Source organism: Elephas maximus, chromosome 2, assembly GCF_024166365.1.
Source record: "Elephas maximus indicus isolate mEleMax1 chromosome 2, mEleMax1 primary haplotype, whole genome shotgun sequence".
Taxonomy (NCBI): domain Eukaryota; kingdom Metazoa; phylum Chordata; class Mammalia; order Proboscidea; family Elephantidae; genus Elephas; species Elephas maximus.
This window is the reverse complement of record NC_064820.1, coordinates 156,023,037-156,046,809: the sequence shown is the minus strand read 5'-3', so window position 1 is coordinate 156,046,809 and position 23,773 is coordinate 156,023,037. Positions and strand designations below refer to the sequence as shown.

General features: G+C 43.6%; 1 protein-coding gene across 7 annotated transcripts in view; it reads left to right on the top strand.

Annotated features, from left to right (window-relative positions):
• Positions 1-23,773, top strand: part of FGF1 (fibroblast growth factor 1) — a 123,932-nt gene that overhangs the window by 89,269 nt on the left and 10,890 nt on the right. For 6 of the 7 annotated variants that reach the window (XM_049873953.1, XM_049873951.1, XM_049873952.1 and 3 more), the window contains one exon: positions 10,254-10,456. In XM_049873953.1, coding sequence (XP_049729910.1) covers positions 10,288-10,456 — 169 coding nt within the window. In that variant the 5' untranslated portion in view covers positions 10,254-10,287. Of the gene's footprint in view, positions 1-10,253; positions 10,457-10,989; positions 11,730-23,773 lie in introns of those variants that run through there. The other variant, XM_049873955.1, reaches the window with a different exon arrangement.

Genomic DNA, 23,773 nt, shown 5'->3' with positions numbered 1-23,773 from the left:
ATGCATTATTATTTAATACTTACAGCAACTCTGTGAGGTAGCTACTATTATAGAGCCCTGTTTTGCAGATGAGAAAACTGAGGCTATGTGAGATTATTTGCTAGTGAGTGTCCAGCTGAGACTCAAACCCAAGTCTAGTAGTATGCTGATAAACAAGATCTCAGGAGAAAAAGATTTTTGTTTGTAGCACTTGCCAATTTCTGTGGTACAAATACTTCTGCCATGGCTGATTTCAAGTTACCAACGGTTTAGCAACTGGCTTGCAAAATTCCTGAATATTTAATAATTGGCTTTCATGAACTTGTAGGAATTGTTTCTAACACACCACTGTCCAGCCCAACCCATAGCCAACTTAATGGTTTTCTGGACTTAGAAGATGAGATTTCAGCTCACAAGTTGGTTTGGGGGCAGCATACTGATACGCTAGCCCAGGCCAGTCAGTCACAACTACCTGAAACCCAGTACAAATCACTGAGGGTGGAGTAGAGGAAAAAGCGAGAGAAAAGAACACACCGTCTCCCTCTTCAGACAGACTTCCCTTCACCAGAGGGTATGAGGTGAGTCCTTGCCAATCTGATACTCCCCAGCAAAAATAACAAAACCTGGAATTTTTCAGGCTCTACAAATCTTTTTCTTGGTCAGATAAGGAGCTCAGACTCAAAACCAAAGGGTCTGATCCTTTCCTCTTTGAGATCCTTGATTTCCATAGTATTTCCTTTGAAGAAGTAAAGAAATATTTGCTACAAAACAGGAGCTGAATGTGCACTGGCTTTTAACTAAAGGTAGGGAATTCCAGCCCAATCTGAACCCAATTAAAATGCATTCTGGCTCTTGGGTCGGCTTCTCTGTCAATGCCTGTAGGACACCACCTTCTAATTAGGTCTCCTGATAATATGTTCCGTTAGATCTTTAGAGGGAACTGGCCTGATAGTCTATCAACAAATGTGCACAGGGCACCTATTACGTATGGGCATTTGTTAAATTTTGGGTATAGGCATGATCTGACTCATAGTGACCCTATAGGACAGAGTAGAACTGCCCCATAGGGTTTCCAGGGCTGTGAATGAGTCAGACTCGACTCAATGGCAATGGGCTTGGTTTTTTAATAGGCACAATTCCTATCCCAGGACCTCAGAGACTAGTGAAGGAGACAGCCAAGTAAACACTGTTGATGTTAGCTGCTGTTGAGTCAGCCATTGACTCATGGCTACCCCATGCACAAAGAAACAAGACGCTGCCCAGTCCTGCACAATGCCCACAATTGGTTGGGGATTGGACCAGTGTGATCCACAAGGTTTTCATTAGCTGACTTTTGGAAGCAGATCACTAGGCCTTTCTTCCTAGTACATCTTAGTCTGGAAGCTCTGCTGAAACAATATGTAAGTGTCCCCTGACAGATGGGTGGTGGCTGTGCTTGAGGTGCACATCAAATAATCAACCTCAAGTCTCTCACATGGAGGGCAAGAATTCTACCACTGAACCACCAATGCCTCCCAGAAAACACAGTTACATTATATTCATTCATCAGATATTTATCAACTTTCCATTAGATGCCAGGCACTGGGATACCATGGTGAGCAAGACAGATGGATCTGTACTATCATGGAGCTGACAATCCAGTCGTGGAGAGAGATGTTAATTAAATAATCACAAGAATGAATGTGTGATTACAGAAAAAAAGCAAAAAAAAAAAAAAAATCTTTGACCATTACCAGGGATGGAAGGGGGAGGGAGGGAAAATTATCAAACAGATAGAAGACAATATTGGTGAAGGGAAAGGCAATACACAATACAGGAGAAGTCAGCACAACATGACCAAGACAAGAGAGGACACTGAGAGGAGCACAAGAATAAACGGCAACTATTTTTTTTTTTTATGGTAACTACTATAGCATAAAAAAAAAAAAATTTTTATAGCATAGATAATCGTGCAACGATAGTATTAACAAACAATAATTTATGAATGAATACATAGGTAGACAGTTATGACAAAAGATGTGGGAGGTTATAAAGGAGCACACCCACTGGTAGACACAGGTTTGGTGGTGGATATTGCTACGTACATGACTGTAGGTTTTCCTCATATATTAATATAGACAATATAGCACACCAGGGGCACAGTCAGAGAAACTTCTTAGACATAACCAAACACCTCACAGGATGAATTTCCTAGGCTAGAAGACAAAGGACCACAGGCTCAGGGGACATCTAGGTCAATCGGCACAACACAGCTCATAAAGACAATGTTCAGCATCCTACTTTGGTGAGTCGTGTCTGGCATCTTAAAAGCTTGTGAGCATCCAAGATACAACTATTGGCCTCTTCCCATGTGGAGCAAAGGAGAGTGAAGAAAACCAAAGACTCAAGGGAGCATTTAGTCCAAAGGACTAATGGACCACATGAACCACAGCCTACATGACCCCAAGACCAGAAGCACTAGATGGTGCCTGGCTACCACTACCGACCACTCTGACTAGGATCACAACAGAAGGTCCTGGATAAAGTGGGAGAAAAGTGTAGAACAAAAGATCAAATTCACAAAAAAGCCCAGACTTACTGATCTGACAGAGACTAGAGGAATCCCTAAGACTATGGCCCTAAGATACCTTTCTGACCTGGAACTGAAGCCATTCCTGGAGATCACCTTCCAACCAAACAATAGACAAGTCCATAAAATAAACAATAACATCCTAGAGGAACATGCTTTTAAGAACAATCAATTATACAAGATCAAAAGGGCAATATTTTCCCAAAAGCAAAGATGAGAAAGCAGGAAGGGGTAGAAAATCAGGATGAAAGGTAACAGGCAACCCAGGGCAGAAATGGGGAGACTGCTGACACATTGTGGGGAATGAAGCCAAGGCGGAGAAGCACTTTATGTACAGACTATTGAATGGGAGTCTCGTTTGCTCTCACCTAATGCACAATTACAAAAAAAAAAAAGAAAGAATGTGTAATTAAAAACTGAAGCGCTCTGAAAAAATGTTAAATGGTACTATGAGAATTGGAAAAACCTAACCCACTTAAGGGAAGCAGTAATAGCTTCCTTGAGGAATTGATAATTGAACTAAGATTTGAAGAAAACAAAGGAGTTAACCAGGTCAGTGGGGTAGAGAGGAGAGAAATAGTGTTCTAGACAGAGGGAAGAGCATATGCAAAGGTCCTTGGGTGAGAGGGAGCACAGTGGCTTCAAGGAAACGAAAGGTCAGTTTGGAGAGAGATTGTGGTAGAAGATGAGACAGGAAAGGAGCAAGTACTGGATTCTTGCAGAGCCCTGAAGGCCATGTTAAGACTTTGGTCTTTATCCAAGAGCAATGGGGAACCATTGAAGTGTTTAAGCAGGGCGGTGTATGTGGCAATTACACCCATGCTGCAATGAGGGTATGTTCAGCAAGCTATGGGAGCACAAGGGAGCCAACTAATCTAAACTGTTAGAGAGGAAGGGTAGGAAAATTGGGGTTGGGGTGTGTGTCCAAATAAGGTTTTCTGGAGGATAAGATATCTGGGTGGCTATGACTTATGACTTAGCCAGGTCAAGGTAGAAGGATGGAGGAAAAGAGAAGGAAAATGTTGCTGGCTAAAGGATGAGCTGCTTGGATTAAGGCCTGGGTGGGTGTAGAGGTGTGAGGGTATTAAAGGGACTGCAAGAAGAAGAAGCTAATAAGAGAAAAGGCAACAGGGATAGCAGGGACCAGATAATGAAGACCTCAGTGGTCATGATAGAAGTCTGGATTTTATTGTAAAGACAGCAGGGAACCACTGGTCTAAAGATCTTCAGCAGAGGAACTATCAGATTCACCTGTTAGAAAGATCACTAGCAGCAGGATTAAAAATCAATGGGGAGGGAGAAGAGACTACTGCAACTTGTTGTCTGCACTAAGGTATCAGCAGTGAGGATGGAGAAGAGAGGATGGTTTTAGGAGGCATTAAAAGGAAAAATTAAAAGGACTTTGTCACCAGCTGGAAGACTGGTCTGAAGGAAACTAATCCTTCTATGTGTCTTGACTTTTGCCTTAGGATCTGGTTCATCGTCTATTTTTGTAAATGTTCCATGTGTTCTTGAGAAGAAAGGTGTTCACAAATTATTGGCTCTCTATACGTTCATTCAATTAAACGTGTCAATTGTGTGTTTCAATCTTCTAAATTCTTATTAATATTTTTGTCTGCCTGCCCAATTAGCAAAAGGAAAATAATATTAAAATCACCTGCCATCATTGTGGTTTTGTCAACTTCTCTTTATATATTGTCAATTTTTGTTTTATGTATTTTGAGGGATGCCACTAGGTATACAAAAACTTAAACATTTTGCATCTTTCTGTTGAATTGTTCCATTTATCATTATATAGTGATCCCTTTTATATTTGATCATTTTTGTACTTTAAAGCTATTTTATCTGATATTAATATAGCTATATGACTTTTTATTTTTGTTAACATTTACCATGTATCTATTTTTCATCCTTTTACTTTAACCTTTCTGTCTCCTTAAGTTTTAAATGTGTTTTCAGTAATCGGAGTGTAGACGGTTTTTTTTTAATCCAATAACTAATAACTAGTAAATTTAGTCCATTTACATTTACTGTGATTATAAATATATTTTGGATTTATTTATGCCACATAATTTTGAGCAGCTTACCCGTTTTCTGTTCTTTTTGTATTCTTCTTGATTCATTTGGATGGATAGAGTTTTATTATATCCCACTTTACCCTCTACCCTCCACCCTTACCAGTTGCTGGTTGAAATTAATATACTCTTTTCTTTTAGTAGTCACCGTTGTGATTTAACAAGCACATTTCACTTAACAAAATCTAAGGTTATTAGTATCTCTGAGGAGGAGTTAAAGCTTTTGGGTAATGCCATTCATAGAGTCAAGGAGCAAGGACTCACAGAATATTTGGAACCGAAGATGAATCCTGTTTTATATATGCCTTCCCTTGATTCCTAGAACCACAAGTCTTTCCTTCCAGCTTAGTCACCAGGGCCAAGCTAAGAACAAATGCCTCATAAAAATAGCCAGCTTCACAAATGTCACCTCAATAACCTCCAATAAGCTGAGAGCTGAGTCTCTTACATAACCATGGCTTACTTTTGCCTCCTTCAGCTTCTCTGCCATGTCTGTGGCTTAAATAATGGGGGCCTTAGCTAATTTCTTCCCCATATGAGAGGGGGCAAAAAACTATTTTAGAACCAGATGAAAGATTATTTTAAATTAAGTATTTAATCACAACTGACCTACATCACACCAGACTTCAACACAACCAGCTACTCCTATCTCCTATAGGTCAGGCCACATTGTTATACAGTAAAACCTGTAAAACCTTGATCCTATATAAGGTGGAAACCTGTCAGAGAAGGAAACCTCAAGTATTTTTCACTAAAACGAGCAATAGAAAAGTAGTAAGGCTGCACCCTGTCAAAGGTGGAAGACACGTAAGATTTGGAAAAACAAGGCAGCGGGGTCGAGTTCCAGCTCTCATGTGTTTCACTGTACTTTTAAAGTGTTACTAGGAATATGAGCCCATTTCACCCTCCAGACGGCTCTGAGAGGTAGGCAAGTTGGGGTTGATTAGAGGAAACATCTAACAAGGAACGAATGACTCGCTCAGGTCCCAGGGCCAATTTGCTCAGAGCGGGGACTCTGCAGTGGTTGCTCACTACCACACTGAAAAGTGACTAGTGTATTCCTGGGCAAGAGTCTATACTTAACATCCTGTTCATGTGTCAGAGCTCAGGTTCCCTGCTAGGGGCTACAGCTGACAAAATATGTCAGCCTTAACATGAATATTCCAATAGGCTTGGTGTTCTTCTCATTTTGGTGTCACTGATAAATCAAAAAAAGCCTGCCTTTCCCAAAATCTCACCAGTGCCCCAAATCTCAAAGGGCTGGGCTGAGCACCCACTGATGACAGGGAGTTCACTGGGCTTGATCTTCTCCGATTCCCAACACATTTATGTAGAAAATTCCCTCTCCTGACAGCAAACACAAAGATAATAGAAAAAAGAAGCAGTGTGTATTAACTTTTATTATGCTTATTCCCTGATATTTTTAGTTAATGGACTCATTTATTAGAGCAATCTGTGTAAATCCCTAAAGGCCTGCAAAGGCTGCTGCCTTATGGTTGTATTGTGTCATATACTTCCTTTACTTCTATCCTTTACCAAATACTGGATTGGCAGAAAACTTGGAAACAACCGCTGCTTAAAATATAGGTAAGTTGTGAATAAAGTTAAAAATAAGGCTTTTCCATGCCCCTGGGGTTTCCTTCAGCAACAAAAAGGGATCTCATTTTTTGTATGTTTCATTTGATTTATTAATCCTACTGCCAAAGCCTATCAGCTTTGTATTGGCTATCAGGCTTATTTTCAGGTGTCAGCATGTCCCCTTCAGATTTCCAGGTACAGCTCTGAATAGAAAGGTGTTATGGGAGCAATCTGAAGTCAGTAGAGACATGAAGGGTCCTTGGGTGATGTAAATGGTTAATGCACTTAGCTGCTAACTGAAAGGTTGGTGGTCTGAGTCCACCCAGAGGTACCTCAGAAGAAAGGCCTGGAGATCTACCTCTGAAAACTCAGCCATTGAAAACCCTATGAAGCACAGTTCTTCTCTGACACACATGGGGTCTCCATGAGTCGAAGTTGACTTGACAGCAATCAGAAACTAGAAATAGCCATGAAGGAATAATCTCCTCCCTCCACTCCCCCCATGACTGCACCTCTTACTGGAAAGGCGGGAGAGCAGGCAGAGCATGGAGTCACAGGGGTTTATGACCACAGGTTGCACTGTGTGATCAGGAGCGAGGTGGTGCCTGAGGACCTGCTGGGTTCAGGCTGAGGTGGTTCTGTGGGCGAGAGCTCAGCAGTGATAAAGCCCTGGCTGCATGGCTGCTACACACATTTATATGTATCATCCTTGGCCACAGCTGGTACCTCTAACCTGAGCCAGCTTCTGGTGCAACTGTTCCCCTTCATCCCAGTGGGGTAGAAGAAAGAATACAAACAGATCAATCCAAATCCATGCCCAGCACTTAGAAAACCACTTAATGGGGATCCCTACCGGTGCTGGATCTAGGAGGAAGGCCACCCTTAATGTGCAATTGCCATGAGCCAGAGGCAAACAGGGACCTCCATTTGAGAAAACCCAGAGACAAGAAACAAAATTCTGCTCTCCTCAAGTTGACAATATAAATGACAACAGGTAAATGACAACAACTAGTATATTACTATTGTCTCCTTTACCAAACTGGAAGCCCTGGTGGTATAGTGGTTAGGTGCCATGGCTGCTAACTGAAAGGATGCCGGTTCAAACCTACCATGTGCTCCTTGGAAACTCTATGGGGCAGGGCAGTTCTACTCCGACCTGTAGAGTCACTATGAGTTGGAATTAACTCGACAGCAATGGGTTTGGTTTTTTGGTTTTGGTACTAAACTAGAAACATAACTTAGTAAGTCCTTGGAAAAAACATAAATGACAGAAGAAATATTTATAATCTCTTAATTGTACTTGAAGGAGGGGGGATGGTGGTAACTTTAGTGCGCTAATGGAGAGGTGATGGGTGAGGATGTCCATGTTTGGGAGAGATAAATTGCTTTACGTCAGATGAGGAGTGAAGTGAGGGACTGGAATGAGAGGGAAACTTACAGGCTAGGTGGAGAGAGGGCTGGGTGGAGAGAGAGAGAGGGAGGGAGGGAGTAGACCCAGACAGACTTAGAGGCTTGTGGGTGAAAGGGAAGGATTTGGATGAGAGAGCGAGGGCTTGAGGAGGGAAATGCAGTGTGCAGAGCAAGGTAAGCTCCTCTGCAGTCTTACCTATGAAAACCATGAAAAGAAAATTAATTTTCTGCTACTGTATTATGTGAAAGTAGCAGCACAAAATCTGACTGTATGTGGAGGGTACGTTGTGGGTGATCCGAAGTTAAATATAGCTTACAGGGTGTATACAAAACTCCCTGTGGGGGCTTTGAAGGGACCTCAAACAATAACAACCTGGCCCGTGTGACTGCACATTGGGAGAGGTGTGCCAGTAACATTAAAATGCTGGAAGTAGAGGAAACAAATAGAGGCCTCCAACGTGGGCCCCATTTCCAAAGTCACAAGGGCAAATCACCCAAACTGCTGCTTGATTTGCCATGGAGCTGCTTTCCAAGCGGGCGGCTTTGGGAGGCTGCTCCAAGGTGGCTGGGTGGTTAGCGCCAGGCAATGCAGGGAGGCGGGCTGGTCTTCGGTGAAGTTCATAGTGCTCCCTAATGCCTGGTGTGGGGTTCTTCCTGGGATCTGCAGACATGCACGGAGTCCCGCTGCAAGGTTGGCGTGGGGGCAAAAGTGGAGACTGTTGGTGGTGACAGCCAACATCTGGGTCACAAATAAGTTAATGAATGATGAACTCTGACAAGCAGATGTAGGTGCTAGGCAATAGGTAAAAAGCCCAATCTTGGTAATAATGCTGCTAGTTCAGTGTCAGGGAAGTCACTTGGCCTTTTCATGGTGTTTGAGGGCAAGCAAATAAGGGCTTTGTTTTCAGAGACCCCTGATAGAGGCCCAGCTCCACCGCTTACTAGCTGTTGACCTTGATCAGGCTTTTAATGTCTCTAAGCTGTGGTTCCACCATACTTAAAATAGGGACAGTATTAGTGTCCGCCTCATGGTGTTGCAGTGAGGATTACATGAGTTAATTTGCTGCCCAGAACGTGTTAATGATGATGATGGTTGTCACTATAAGACTACTTGATAGTCATGTGCACAACTTGCCCCGACTGAAACTTAAGAAAGGAAAAAGCTCCCACGCTACTTTCCTGGTCTCTCTGGCTTCCTTTACTGTCCTGATATCCACCACTTTATTCTCCTAAATGGTGGGGCATGTAGAGGCTTTAAAATTCTAATGTTCTGTGGTACATCCATACCGTGGAATACTAGACAGCAATAAAAATGGATGAACTATTTTTTTTTTAATCGTACTTTAGGTGAAGGTTTACAGAACAAACTAGCTTCTCATTAAACTGTACGCATATTGTCTTCTGACACTGGTTCACAACCTCACGACGTGTCAACACTATCCCTTCTCAACCTTGGGTTCCCTGTTACTGGCTCTCCTGTCCCCTCCTGCCTTCTAATCCTTGCCCCTGGGCTGGTGTGCCCCTTTAGTCTCGTTTTGTATTATGGGCCTGTCTAATCTTTGGCTGAAGGGCGAGCCTCGGGAGTGACTTCATTACTGAGTTAAAAGGGTGTCTGGGAGCACACTCTCAGGGTTTCTCCAGTCTCTGTCAGACCAGTAAGTCTGATCTTAAAAATGAATGAACTATTGATACACATACACACGAACACACTCACAAATTCTAATGTTTATTGGTTTTGGTTTTTTATCCTCAGAGGTGTAATTCATGTGTTTTTACACTCATAATTTGTATATAGTGGGTGTATACAGCGTTAGAGGATTGTAATATATACTGGTGGTTTCTAATATGTCTCATATTAGAAAACAATTAGGATGCACAAGAGACAGACCGGCATTCCTCTCTGTGTGCTGAGAGGCTATGTGGGAATCTGTGGAAGCGGACAGTAACCAGACATACCCTTCATAACGATCTGTTTCAGAACATTTCCTTTGGTACAGTGTTTGTACCGCTTAATACCCCTAAGTGGCTTGTTCCCAGGCTCCCCTCCCATCCTAACCGACAAACCCAGAATGTTTCCTTTACACATTAACCCTTTGCTGTGAAGGGTTGTGGGGCATCTGAAGGGCTTCCTATGGCTTTGCAGAAGGTTCTGCGTGTCCAGGTGTCTGTGCTATCTGCTACCCGCCTCCTGCGGCATCTAGTCAAAACAGTGTGAGGGTGGAAGGCAAAACCTCACTCCTGGCCTCTCTGCTTTTGCGGGTTTCAGTCAGACCCCAGGTGTTATTTTAGTGCAACTTCAGTGTTTAATTTGAGGATGTGTGTGGATAAAAAACAGGGACTAAAGCGTTTTTTTTTTTTTTTTTCACTTTGGCCAAATGATTAAATTTGAAGTTCTAAAAAATGCACAGCCTGGTCTAAGCTGTGTCCAGTTGGAAACTGAAAATCCCTCCCATGCTGGGGACCATCCTTCCATAACCACTGGCCACCTCCACCCCGGCCCGTTTACTGTGGGTACCACCTGGGCAGTCTGTGGTTATGAACTGACCGGAGCCCTAAGCCTGGAGGCTCTCTTTCTCTCTCTGAAAGTGTACATTGTACCTTTGCTGGAAGACCATTCTACAGGTTTATTTCATTTCTTACAGTCTTGAAGGATCCATAACCAGGAGCTACTGAGTCATGGCCGAAGGGGAAATCACAACTTTCACAGCCCTGACAGAGAAGTTCAACCTGCCTCCAGGGAATTACAAGAAGCCCAAACTCCTCTACTGTAGCAATGGAGGTCACTTCTTAAGGATCCTTCCAGATGGCACAGTGGATGGCACCAGGGACAGGAGTGACCAGCACAGTAAGCACCCCTCTCTATTGGACTCCTTGCCTTTCTGGTATCTTCCCAAGTCAAGAACCAGAGGATATCTAAGTATCGGTGCCCCATTCTACCAGGTTCTATTCAGGCATGGCACACTCAGAAACAGGGGTAACATGACTGCATAAAGATGGGTATGGACAATAGGGAGTGGTGGGGCTCGTGGCCTACCTGAAGGTGATCTAGTTCAAGTTTTTAATGGAATTCTCTGCTGACCTAACAAAGCTGCTTTAAGATCAGATTTGGCTGCCAGTGTTCCATCTATGTATTTTCCCAGGTTTCTGTAACTAGAGAAAGGTCTGGCCCCCAAGGCTGGTCAGAGGCCCTGCTTGCTGCATGATGGGAAGAGCCAGATGGGGCCAGGGTGGTAAATCCTGTACAAAGACATGGGCTCAATTTCACGTTAACTGACTCTCCAGGTTATGTTTCCACTGGGCTTGATTTGTGAAATCCTAGTTCATAATCATAGTCTTACACATTATAAATTATGCACCTTCACTCTGCATATCTTGCAGATGTGGCTGTGGTAACCAGGAGGGGTAAAGTGCTTCTCCAGACTTTACAGAAACTGGAGAGCAGGAGTGATTTGAGCCAAATGCTGAATCTCTCTCCCAAGTCTTCTGCAGGCCCAACTCTCAGATGATGTTGATGAATGAAGGTATGACTTTGGAGAAAAGGATCTTCTTGACTAAGTATAAAACTCTCTTCCTTCTGCTTTAGTACTCTTAGCACTGGTGTGTATGTTTGATTTAGGTATCTGAGTCTTATGGTGATGTTATTGGAGATTCCCTGAGCACCATGGAGGCATTAGAGTTTGTAGAGCAGCCAAAAGTCAGATCTGTCCCTGCTTAGAGGGTCGGCAATCTAAACAGCCAAACATCCTACAATTCAAGGGGAGGGAAGTGTGGGTAACATCAAGAGACATAAAATAGCACAGGTAGGAAAAGTAAGGTCCTGCAAGACTGGCTTTAAAACGCAATGCGAAATACTGGCTTGCCCATGGTGGCTTACCCACTGGTAGTCTCCATTATGCATGGACTATGCACCAAAGGTGGTAGGCTCTCTACCCTTGGATACACAGGTAATAGGAGCGGAAGCTGGTGTGTACAGACCAGTGGGTGGCATTGTTCTCTGCAGGGAGGCTGAAGCCTGGGCTCCTAGCTGCAGGATTAAATTCTTTGGCTTTGTTTTGTTGGCTTGTCTTCAAATGGACCCGCCAAATGCCTTATACTCAAAAACAGGTACCAGAGCAAGGCAAGCAAAACAAAAGAAAAAAACAACCCTCTATTTTTTTTTTTTTTTAATATGTTAAACATATACCTAAGCAATGTTGGCCACAAATAAATGGACTTAGACTGTAATCCACTGTCAGGCATGGTACACAACTCAGGCAATCCCCATAGAGCCCAAGGGGAACATGTTTTCGTTCTTCCAGGTTTTAAATGTTTCTCCTAAGTTTTGCTTGCCACTTTTCTGAACCAGTGGAGAATGTTCTCTGGTCCTCAGAATCCCAGGGGAAAAACAACCTTGGTGATGCATTTCTTGGGGTTAACTGGACACTTCTCGAAAACCTTGAATCCTAGGGTAAAAGAGGCTACCATAACTGAAACTTCTGTACAAACAGCATATGAGTTCATTGCTGTCATTGAGCTGACTTCTGAATTTTGCTGCCAACTCGGCCGCCTGACCGCAGATGTCAGGAACCCTTGGAATGTAGCACATGGAGCCATAGGAGTGTGTGTGCAGATGCTTGCAGCCAAGTAATGCTGCAGTAATTATTTGCCAGGTGCACTAGGGCAAGTTACTTGACCTCTCTGGCCTTCCTTTCCTCACTTGTAAGATCAGACTGCTATTACCTGCCTCACAGCTTCCTTGGAAGGATTAAATGAGATAATGCAGTGAATAATGTGGTGCCTGGCCCAGAGTACGAGCTCTGCACATCTTGGTTAATGTTGCTGTTGTTAGCATCAGCAGCAGCAGCAAGATTTCCATGTATTCAGCTCACTATGTGGAAATACATAGTTGGAGACCTGATGGTGCCGTGATTAAGTGTTAGGCTGCTAACCACAAGGTTGGCAGTTCAAATCCACCAGCTGCTCCTTGGAAACCCTATGGGGCAGTTCTACTCCATCCTATGTGGTTGCTATGAGTCGGAATTAACTCTATGGCAATGGGTTTGGTTTTGGTTACTTAAGGGACCTTTCCTAGTTTCCCCCCTCCTATATAAAAAAAAAAAATTTTTTTTTATTTTTTATAATACCACCCCCCAGGCAGGCCAAGGGTCTAGATTCAGGTTTGGATTTAGGGCTTTTCTGCCAACAGTCAGTCATGTAGGCCTATTCGCTTACTCTAGTACTAAGAACAAGAGCCAACGGAGACAGAAATGAAAGTGAGATGGGTGGGCAGAAGTCCATCTCCAGCCAGCATCAGAAGAACTGGATAATCCGCATACCCCCTGTAGATTTAGGGCCCAGATTTAGAGGTAGAAACTTTGAGTTCCTATTCCTGCTTTGCCATTCTCTAGTCAGGGTAGCACTGGACAGTTAACATTCTCTGCATCTCGCACAAAGTGTTCTGCAAAAGCAACTTCAAGTCTCCCAACCCCACGATGACCCTTCAGTCATCTGACACTCCCAGCCCCTCTGCTGCACTGACATTTAGATGTCTCCAGTGTTCCCAGCTGTGCGACCTGGAGGAAAATTCTTTAATCTCTCTGGGACTCAGTCTCCTCACCTATGGGATGGAAATAATACCACCCTGTGTGTCTCAGGAACCCTGGTGGCGTAGTGGTTAAGTGCTACAGCTGCTAACCAAAGTGTTGGCAGTTCGAATCTGCCAGGCGCTCCTTGGAAACTCTATGGGGCAGTTCTACTCTGTCCTATAGGGTCACTATGAGTTGGAATCGACTCGACGGCAGTGGTTTTTTTTGTTGTTTTTGTGTGTCTCAGGAGGCTGCAAAGAGCTATGTGATACAAGCAGGAGAGAAGACGCCTGAGTGGGGTCTGTCGCCCTCTTCTGTCCAGTGGTGGAACTACCGCAAACCCCTCCATTTCAAAGGTTACCAGCTTTGGATAGGCAGGCAGGGGTGGATAATCCCTAGATAACTGAGATTAATATAGTCTGACAAGGGGAGGGACTCTATTTCTTCATCATTAGTTTGAATGTGGTTAGAAACTGAGGTCACAGGTAGACAGTCACTACTTAAACACTAAGTAAGAGACCCCTGCAGGAAGAGCATTTCTAAAAGTCAACCGCATATTTTTAAAAATCTACGTAAATCATGCAAGATAGAACCGTAAGCCTTCGAGCTCTACCAGGCAAAAATAACTACCTTCACAGCTTCTCTTGCTCCACGACCATATTTACCTACCCTGGGCAAACTTGAGAAGCTTTTGAAATTTGTCTTCTTCCTATTCCTAGGAAAGTAAGTTTCCAAGTATCTAACACAAGGCCCTTCTTACAGTGGTATAAACATATGCTGATACTTGTATGGGGCTATTGTAATACAGGCCTGGGTAAAATGTTTCCATGCGTGGGAATTTCTGGCCTGTGGAGGAGGTGGGTTTTAGTTTGGCCTTTTAAAAAACCTGTTGTCGCTGAGTCGATTCAGACTCACAGCGACCCTACTGGACAGAGTGGATAGAACGTCCCCTTAAGGTTTCCAAGGAGCAGCTGGTGGATTCCAACTGCAGACCTTTGGTTAGCAGCCAAGCTCTTTAATCATTGCACCACCACCCAACCCAATTGCACCACCAGGCCTCCTCAAATCATAGCTGTAGGCACAATCAGATGGTGAGAGCTACGGAATTGGGGGCCAGTGGGGTGCAGGGTTGTAAGCAGATTCATGTTGGACTCTAGGGTTTTGGGAGAAGGGTAAATTGTGGTATCACCATAAGAGGATCCTAGAAGAGGACTAGGTGTGGGACAAGACCACCAGTTCCATTTCGCACACAAAGCATTTGAGGAGTGACTCGTGGACCCGGCAGCTCTTTGTTCATTTATTTGTGAGACTGTTTAACTTTTTCTCTCCTGCTGAGCTCCCTGAAGACAGGGATTTTGTCTCTTATTGTTCATCACTGTGGTTTTCATGCCTCGCCATTGCCTGGCACTTAGTAGATGCTTGGTAAACATTAATCGGATGAGTGAATGAATTGTAATGGCAGCAGATAAATATGAATTCATCAATATATTCAATAAATATCTACTGAGCACCTGATATGTGTCAGGCATTGTGCTAGACTCTTTCCCTTCTGCCTAGGCATAACCCATAAAATTACTAATTATCTTTCCTGTGAGAATATGGAAGCTAATAGGGCCTATGACCAGCTATTAACTGGGAAAGCTTGGCACAGACCCACCACTTCTGCTTCCAGGACTGAGGTCCTTTCCATATCTCACCACCACCATGATGGTAATTTCACCCACAAACTGATTAGATAAACACACTGGATTCACACAGCCTGTTGGGCGAATCAGATGGGTGTAAGTTCATGTCCTTTCACAAATGTTTACTAGTTTTGTGCCATGTTGGAAAAGTTACTACCCCTCTATGTGCCTCCCTTTTCTTATTTTTGTAACAAGGATGACAATGGTACTCACCTCATAAGAAAGTAAGAATTTCAAACATGATAAAAACCAAAACCAAACCAACGGTTGTCAGATTAACTCTGACTCACAGTGACCCCATTTGTGCCAGAGTGAAAGTATGCTCCACAGGATTTTCCATGGCTACTATTTTGGAAGTATATCATCAGCCCTTTCTTCTGAGACACCCCTGGATGGACTTGAACCACCAACCTTTCAGTTAGCAGCTGAGCACATTAACAGTTGCATGACCCAGGGACTCCTTAAATGTGATAAAGTGTGTAAAAGTGCTTAGCACCCTTCTAAGTACATAATAAAGTGCTCAAAAATGGCATTATCATCATCATCCCCACCACCACCATCATCATCATCATTCCTAGGCTCCCAATTGCTCACTGAACTGAGGGTGACCCTTCATCCCAGCTTCTGTGTGACCATCTGGGTTTGGAGCTCTGAAGGCCAGCCACGGAGATATAATGTCCCCAGGCGCTGGCCCAGCAAGCCCTGCCCTGTCTCACTTCTTTCTGTAGAGCGGGCTGGCTCAGTCAAAGGCAAGGAGGAGTGCCATGTTTGATTTTGCTCTTTTGCTAGAGTTCCCTCACTGGCTAACCGTGACCACAACTTATTCCTTGACAGGATTAATAACTGCAACAATAACTGGAGAAGAATAACAATCTCACACAAGTCCAAACCCTGCAGCCTCTTCATGTGGCCCACCACCCCACACCTCAACAAGCCCACAGAGGCTGCGTGTGGAGCCGAATTACTGGTACTGCTTACCACACAAATGAATATGCTCCTGAGAAAAGTGTATGCCAATCAAATATTTATAAATCAAACCACATCCTAAACGCGCACTAGGGGAGTTTGCTCACCCAAAGAATCCTCTCTGCAGCCCTTTATAAAAGGTCAACTCCTTCTCTACAGAGAAATCCGTCCCTTCCATTGTTCTGGGGAGGTCCTGACTTCTGTTCTCTGGCTCACTCATAGCCCCATGCAAATCTGCTTTGATAAGACTCAAGGCACTGTGCTCCTCACCAGCTTGGCCAAAAGTCACACCAGCTTTTCAAATGACTGAAATGAACAGAGCTGGGTCCTATGGCCAGAAGTCGGGGTGGTGCGGGGAGAAGGAATGTTAATCAGGAATGTTGTTCCTGAATGGTATTCTAACCTTGGTCATATTTCACGCAAAGGGACTCCCTGCCCCTCCTCTCCTAGCCACCACCCATTACCTGATTATATAGGAAGGGCTTTTCTAGATAAATACTTAGAAATTATATCACACAGTTCCTGGACTATATAAAACATTTCCAGACCCTAAAGGAGAATCTGACATCTTTACACATTCTGAGAAAGTATATACATATATATATTCCAAACCACCGGAATCTTTTTCCCAAACTCTTTTTCTTTTTCCTCCTCCGTCTTTCTCTAATGTTTCACAGAGCTCGGTTTGTGGCTACGTTTTAATTATAAATGCCACTGACATAAAACAACCTCATCAAGTTCTGAATGAGGCTGACCTCACTTTGGGTAAACACAGCAAAGGACGGGAAGTCTCAAACCCAGAATAAACCAGGCACGTAATCTCTCTGGGCCTCGCTTTGGAGAGCAGAGGTGGGAAGCTGATTTAAAGGCCACGGACACACTGTGGAAGCAAAGCCTCCCTCTCCACGCAGTTTTCCCACTGAATGCACCAGCTGTAATCTTATTTTTAAAGATTCCTAGGGCAGGACAGAAATGGGGTACAGTGCCCAAAGCTTACTTCTCTTGGCATCGGCAGGCTCAAAACTTATTTCTGCCCTCAGAAAGTGAAGGATTACCTGTCTTACCAGGTGAGACCTAATGGAAAGTCCCTGGGTGGTGCAAACAATTAACACACTTGGTTGCTAGCCAAAAGACTGGAGGTTCGAGTCCACCCAGAGGTGCCTTGGAAGAAAGTCCAGTTGCTCTACTTCCAAAAAATCAGCAATTAAAACCTGTATGGAGCAGAGCTCTACTCTGATGGACACAGGGTCCCCACGAGTCAGGACGGACTCCGCGGCAACTGCTTAGGATCTCCCTTGGGGAGCAGAGGAGAAAACCAGAGATACAGACTTACAATTCCTCAGAACAAAAGGTACGAATGCCTAGTTGGGGGCTTGTTCATCCACTCCAAAGCTCAGTGTTTCCCTTTACTCCTAAGTACATAGGGCCCGTGAAGGGGCTTCGTGGATGAGCAGGAGGACTAGGCAGAAGAGGTATGATTCGTTGTTTGCTATTATTTGTTGTCAAGTGGATTCCAACTCAGGGCGACCCCACGTGTGCAGAGTAGAACTGCTCCATAGGATTTTCAAGGCTGTGACCTTTCAGAAGCAGATTGCCAGACCTGTCTTACAAGGTGTCTCTGAGTGGGTTCAAACTGCCAACCTTTTGGCTAATAGTAAAATGCTTAGCTGTCTATGCAAAGGTGGTTTTCCATATTTCAGGTTATTTGACATCCCCAAACCAACACACCCTAATGCATTCCTAATGAAAGAGAAGAGCTCTGGATTCTATGGGGACACTTAATGCCACAAATCCACTGAGCAAACACTTCCCACCCCCTTCCAGTATGTTTTTCTCCCCCCAACATTCAATTATGTAAACTTTCTCTTTCTTATGTTTTTACAATGCCTTATAAATTTGCATTTCTCTAAGAAATTCTTATCCATTATCGCACCTTTTACAAAGCTGCTTTCCATTCCTTCTGCTAAGTCAAAAGTTGCTGTCTTTATTTAAGAGTTGGGAAAAAAATAAGTACCCTTCAGGCTAAATGACTTGTCTCATTTGGCAAAAAGTACTTGCCCCTTCATCCTCAGGATGCTTTAAAGTCTTTGGGTCTCCCTGCCCAAGATACTCCAAGATGGAAGTCCTAAATTCCCTTGTAGGAGCAAGAAGAGGTGCTCCCCCAACTCTGCTCTGGTGCTAAACCTGGGGGAGGGGGCTAGAAAAGGGAACTGAGTAGAGAAGGTGCCATTTTAATGGCCCTTTGCCTTGTTCTGCCTTACCAGTTTCCTGGTCCCCTGTCTGCTGCCCTCAAGAAGACCCACCTTCTATGGATACCTGTGCTCAGGTATAGCTGCAACTGGGGTCATGGCTGATCTGGGTCACAGAACATCACAGCAATCACCAGGACCAAAAACATGAGCTTGGGGCCACTCTGAGCACTTGCCTTCGACAAGAACTCGACTTTAAATATCGTCTACCACCCCTGAAAAGTGTGAAGGATAATTCAACAATCGCCAGCAGCTTCATCATCCAGAGATAACCAGTATTGCTAGCTGGTCAGTCTTAACTCAGAATTGTGTTTTTAAAGGAATTCAGCGTTAGAATGAAGGGGCAATTCTGCCCATTCCCCTCCCAGTCTTACTCCTTCTTCTCTCCCTCCCCAGAGCAACCACTTATATGAATTTGGTCTCTATCTAGTATGCATTTTTATATTTTATTATATATACATATTCATGAGGTATGCACATTGCTTTATTTTTTTTTAACAAAATGTTCATCAAGAAATTACTATAAATATTCTTGTGAAATTTTTTTTTTTTCACAGTACATTATTTTCTGCTTTTCTCTGAAAAGGAAATCCTTTTACGCATCCATACACACACATGCAAACCCAGGAGAGGGGTTTTCTTTTAGTTTTTGAGTTTGTGTTTTCTTTTAGCTCAAAAGCAAGTGAGTTTTTTGTTATTGTGTTGCTTTCTCCTTGATAGGTTCATTTGTCTGTATCCCTAGCTGTGTGTAACCCACCTGAAAGCAGGGACTGTGTCTGGCATTCAGTACAGTTCCCAGTACATAACAGATGCTCGATAAATACGTGTGGGCCGAACAGCTCTCTGCCCATCGGACCCAGCACTACTATAAGAGGAAGAAGCTGCTGCTCCAGACGAAGCCCCATAGCCAGCCGCCTTTTTCTGAGGCCCCCCTTTCTCATGCTGTCTCTTTCCTCTTCTTCCTCAGCAGCAGGATGTAGGCTTGGAAAACTGGAATTCAGTCACACTTGAGAATTGGACACCTAGTCAGCTCCCCGCGCAGCTCAGGCTGGGTGTTACTGCTTCCTGCCAGCCCGGCTTGCAGAAGGATATATGTTTGGGAAACTTAGCCAAAAAGAAATCCAGTGAAAATGAGCTATGAAACTTGGACATCCTGGAGAAATAATATTTACAGAGGAAACTCTTGAGACGAACTCTCACCAGTGCAACAACCCTGGTGGCGGGGCTCGTGGCTGAGGGCTGAAGTCATGTGCTAAGCAGGCCTCTGGCTCTTATTTACCCCTGTGAGGCCTTTACATGGCCATGATTGGACTCCACAGATGGCAGGGTCAGCTCCACATACCCCCATGGCAAGACCGATGGGTACTGTCTAAGGTAGCTGAGCAGATATGAACTAGGGAATGGAAAGTCTTTTAAAGAATCTTCCTTGATAACCTAAAAGGACCTGCCCTTTGGGATTTCTGTAGCACTTATAATGTATCTGCCTAAATACCTACATATGTGGGTGGAAGGAGGACAAAAGTTACAGGCAATTAACATCACTCCATTCCATCACTACAAATGGTGTCTTGGATGACTATCTGCCATTTTGTACATGTCTGATCTTGAACACAAGGGGACCCAAGAAGGGGAGTATGGCTGGATTTTGACCAATCTATCCCATAATTAGAGCTCATGAAGCAGAGTGAAAGAGAGGAAAAGAGCAGGATACTTGGAGTACCCAAACCTGGGTTTTGGTCATGGTTTTGCACCTTCTGAGTATAGTCCTGGGTAACATATGATCTTATCAACCTACAGTCTCCTTAGCTGTAGGATGGAGCAAGTGCTATCTTCCTCCAGGGATTGTTGTGAATATCTGAGGTCACAAATGTTGTTGTATGCCATCGAGTTGATTCCCACTCACAGTGACCCTATAGGACAGAGGGGAACTGCCGCATAGGGTTTCCAAGGCTGTAATCTTTATGGAAGCTCACTACCACATCTTTCTCCTATGGTGCGCTGGTGGGTTTGAACTGATGACCTTTCAGTTAGCAACCAAGTGCTTAACCACTGTGCCACCAGAGCTCCTTTGAGGTCACGTAAGCACACTGGAAATGATAAGAATCACTCACATTTATTGAGCACAAACTGTGTCAGGCTCCCTACTAGGCACTTTCCATACATTAAATTGTTTAATCCACACATCAATCCCATGAAGTATGTGTTATTGTTATAGACAATCTCACAGCTAATATGTAGCCAGAATAGAATGGATCCATGCACTTTGAGTCTGGAGCTCACATTCTTTAACTCTGCATTGTTCATACCAAGATGGAAATGAGCACAATGCCTGGCACATTACAGGTGATTAATAAATGGATCTCCTCTTCCTTTGGTCTCTCCTAATCATGTAGGATTATGCTGATAAATTGATAGAGGCATGTATGTGAAAATTCTCTGAAAACTGTAAAGCACAAGGAAAATAAAAGCCAAAAAAACAGTTGCCACTGAGTTGATTCCAACTCATGGGACCCCATGTGTGTCAGAGTAGAACTGTGCTCCATAGAGTTTTTAATGGCTGATTTTTCTGAAGTAGATGACCAGGCCTTTCTTCTGACGTGCCTCTGGGTGGACTAGAACCTCTGATCTTTCAATTAGCTGCCAAGGGCATTAACCAATTGTACCACCAAGGGACACTATGAAAATGCAGGGCATTTGTTTTTAAATAGCTTTATTGAGATATAATTCACCCATTAAAAATATTCAATTCAATGGTTTTTGTATATTCACAGAGTTGTGCAACTATCACCAAATCAATGTTAGAACATTTTCATCACCCTAAAAAGAAACCCTGTACCTCTTAGCCATTATTCTCCCATGTGCCCATGACTCCACCTTCACCCCACTAGCCCTTGGCAAACGCTAATCTACTTTCTATCTCTATGGATTTATCTATTCTGGACATTTCATTTAAATGGAATCATACTATATGTGGTATTTTGTGACTACCTTCTTTTACTTACAATGTTTTCAAGATTCATCCATGTTCTAGCACGTATCAACCAGTACTCATTCCTTTTCCTTACTGAATAATATTTCTTGTATTAAAAAAACCCATTACTATCAAGTCGGTTATGACTCATCACAACCCTACAGGACAGACTAGAACTGCTCCATACGGTTTCCAAGGAGCACCTGGTGAGTTCGAACTGCTGTTAGCAGTCATAGCTCTTAACCACTATTGTCACCAGGATTTCCATTTCTTGTATAGAGCATTGTTATTTAATCTATTTGCTTCATAGAATGTTACAGCTGGAAAGAACTTTGGAGACTGAATCTAAGCCCCTTCCATTTTACTGATGAGGAGACTGTGGCCAAGAGAGGTTAAGTAGTCTAGCCAGGGGTCCCCAGCTGGCTGGTGGCAGGGCCAAGCCTTGAGCTTATAACTCTCAACTTGGTCCCATGTTACTTCACTCCACAAAATATCACTGGAAACATCAAAGTGCACAGCTTATTAGGGGTGGGCTGGTAGAATCATCTCTGCAAATATTAGCTGAGCATCATTCATTCAACAAATATTCATTGGCTGTCCCCTATGTTCAGGGCACTAGGCAAGGTGCTGGGGATACAAAGGAGAATAGGATGAATGAGATCGCCACCCTGCCTCCCAGAACATACGTTCTCCTGGGAGGCAGAAATAAATGAGTAAACCCCTAAAATAACAAAATAATTATATGTGTTAAGTGCCATGAAGGCAACTGAGGAAGAGAACAGTGTTGAGGGCTAGGGTGGCATTGGCATGGACAGTAGGGTGGGGGTAAAAGGACCTGTTATATACAGAGCTGTAGGGTACTTGGGAGAGGCCTTTCTGAGGCGAGAATATTTAGGCTGAGGCCTGGAAGAGGAGAAGGAGCCAACCCTGGGAAGGCCTGCAGGGAAAAAGCGTTAGACAGCGTGTGCAAAGGTCCTGAGGTGGGAAAGAGCTTGGTGTGCTGAAAGAATTGAAAGACTGGAGCACAGTGAATGAGTGAACAAGTGGTGTGAGTTGAAGCAGGAGAGATGGGAGAGCCCAGATCGCACATGGAGGCTCTTTGGCCTGTTCTTTCATCATCACATTCTCTGAGCTAACTGAGGATAGGACGACCTGAGGGAAAGTAGGCTGGTGGTCTCCACTTTCCTTCCTGCTGATTAAATAAACCCCATTTACCACAGGAAGCTAGGGAAGGCCTTGAGTCTCTGTAGCAAAGACTTCCAAAGACAAGAGAACTGCATCTTTAGTAAGGGTGATGTACTTATGTATCACCCTTGGGATGAATCAGAAGATAAGGAAAACAGAGGTAAATAAGAAATGCGTGTCTATTAATAGGGGAGTGGTTAAATGACTATGGGACAGCCACATAACAGAACACAATTCAGTTGGCAAAGGGAACGAGGTTAACCCTTTGTGCTGATGTGGAACTATCTCCAAGTTAATCGTTAAGCAAAAAAAAAAAAAAAAAAAAAGCAAGGCACAGATCTGTATTGTAGTATGTTACCATTTTTGTAAGAAAAGATGGGAGGATAATATGTATTTCCTAAGAGATGTATAGGAAACCCTGGTGGTGGAGTGGTTAACTGCTACGGCTGCTAACCAATAGGTTGGCAGTTCGAATCCACCAGGCGCTCCTTGGAAACTATTGGGCAGTTCTACTCTGGCCTATAGGGTCGCTATGAGTTGGAATCAACTCGACGGCAGTGGGTTTTGGTTTTGGTTTTTTAAATAGATGTATAAAATCTCTCTAGAAGGAGTAGTTTACATGTTCGTTTCTGTCTCCCCCCAGAAGAATGCATATTCTGGGAGAGAGGGCAGTAATTTTGCCTGAACTGTTCATCCTTGTATCCCCAGTGGGAGGAGAGAGAGACTTTTTTTTTTGGTGGCAATATATACAACCAAACATACACCCATTCACAATTTCTACGTGAACAGTTCAATGACATTGGTTACATACCACACGTTGTGACATCATTCTGTCTCTACCCATATCATTTCATCACCGTGAATCTAGGCTCTCTGCCCCTTAAAGTTCTCATGTGTGCTTTAGGTGAACTTTTATCAGTTCACACTCATATAGATAATCCTTTATAAGAGCACTATGCTCGAGGCAAACATTCTTTATTAATTGGGCTAAAGTATTGTTTAGTTTAATGATGGCTTCATGGGGCAGTTTTGGTTCAAGATTTAAAGATTATTTCCAGGCATTAGATTTGGGGGTCAAGGGGGAAACGTTTACTGTCTACTCTTACATCGTTTCCATATTTGAAGCACATGAATGTATCTCCTCTTTGAAGAAATTAGATGAACAATGAAAACAAAGAAAAGGCAATGAGGGGTCTAGATCTGCTAGCCAGAGCCCGGTGTTCCAGCCTCCCCTGTTCGTCGGCCTCTGATAAAGCTGACCTTTATCAGAAAAGAGAAGTCGGCTTGTCCTCCCAGAGAACTATTAGGTTGTCACTGGTTCCTGATCCAGATTTCACTCCTAGTGGTAATGATGGTTGTGACAATCTGATGCCCAAAGAAATTTTCCAGAGAGGCCGGAATGAATTCTGATCCTAAATGTGAACCGTCAATGCACCTCCCTTCAGAGATGCCTTGGGATGAATGAACAAAGGTATGATAATTTTCAAATAGGTATGAAATGCCAATTATATATTCAGCACTGGGTGAGGCACCCTGGGAATG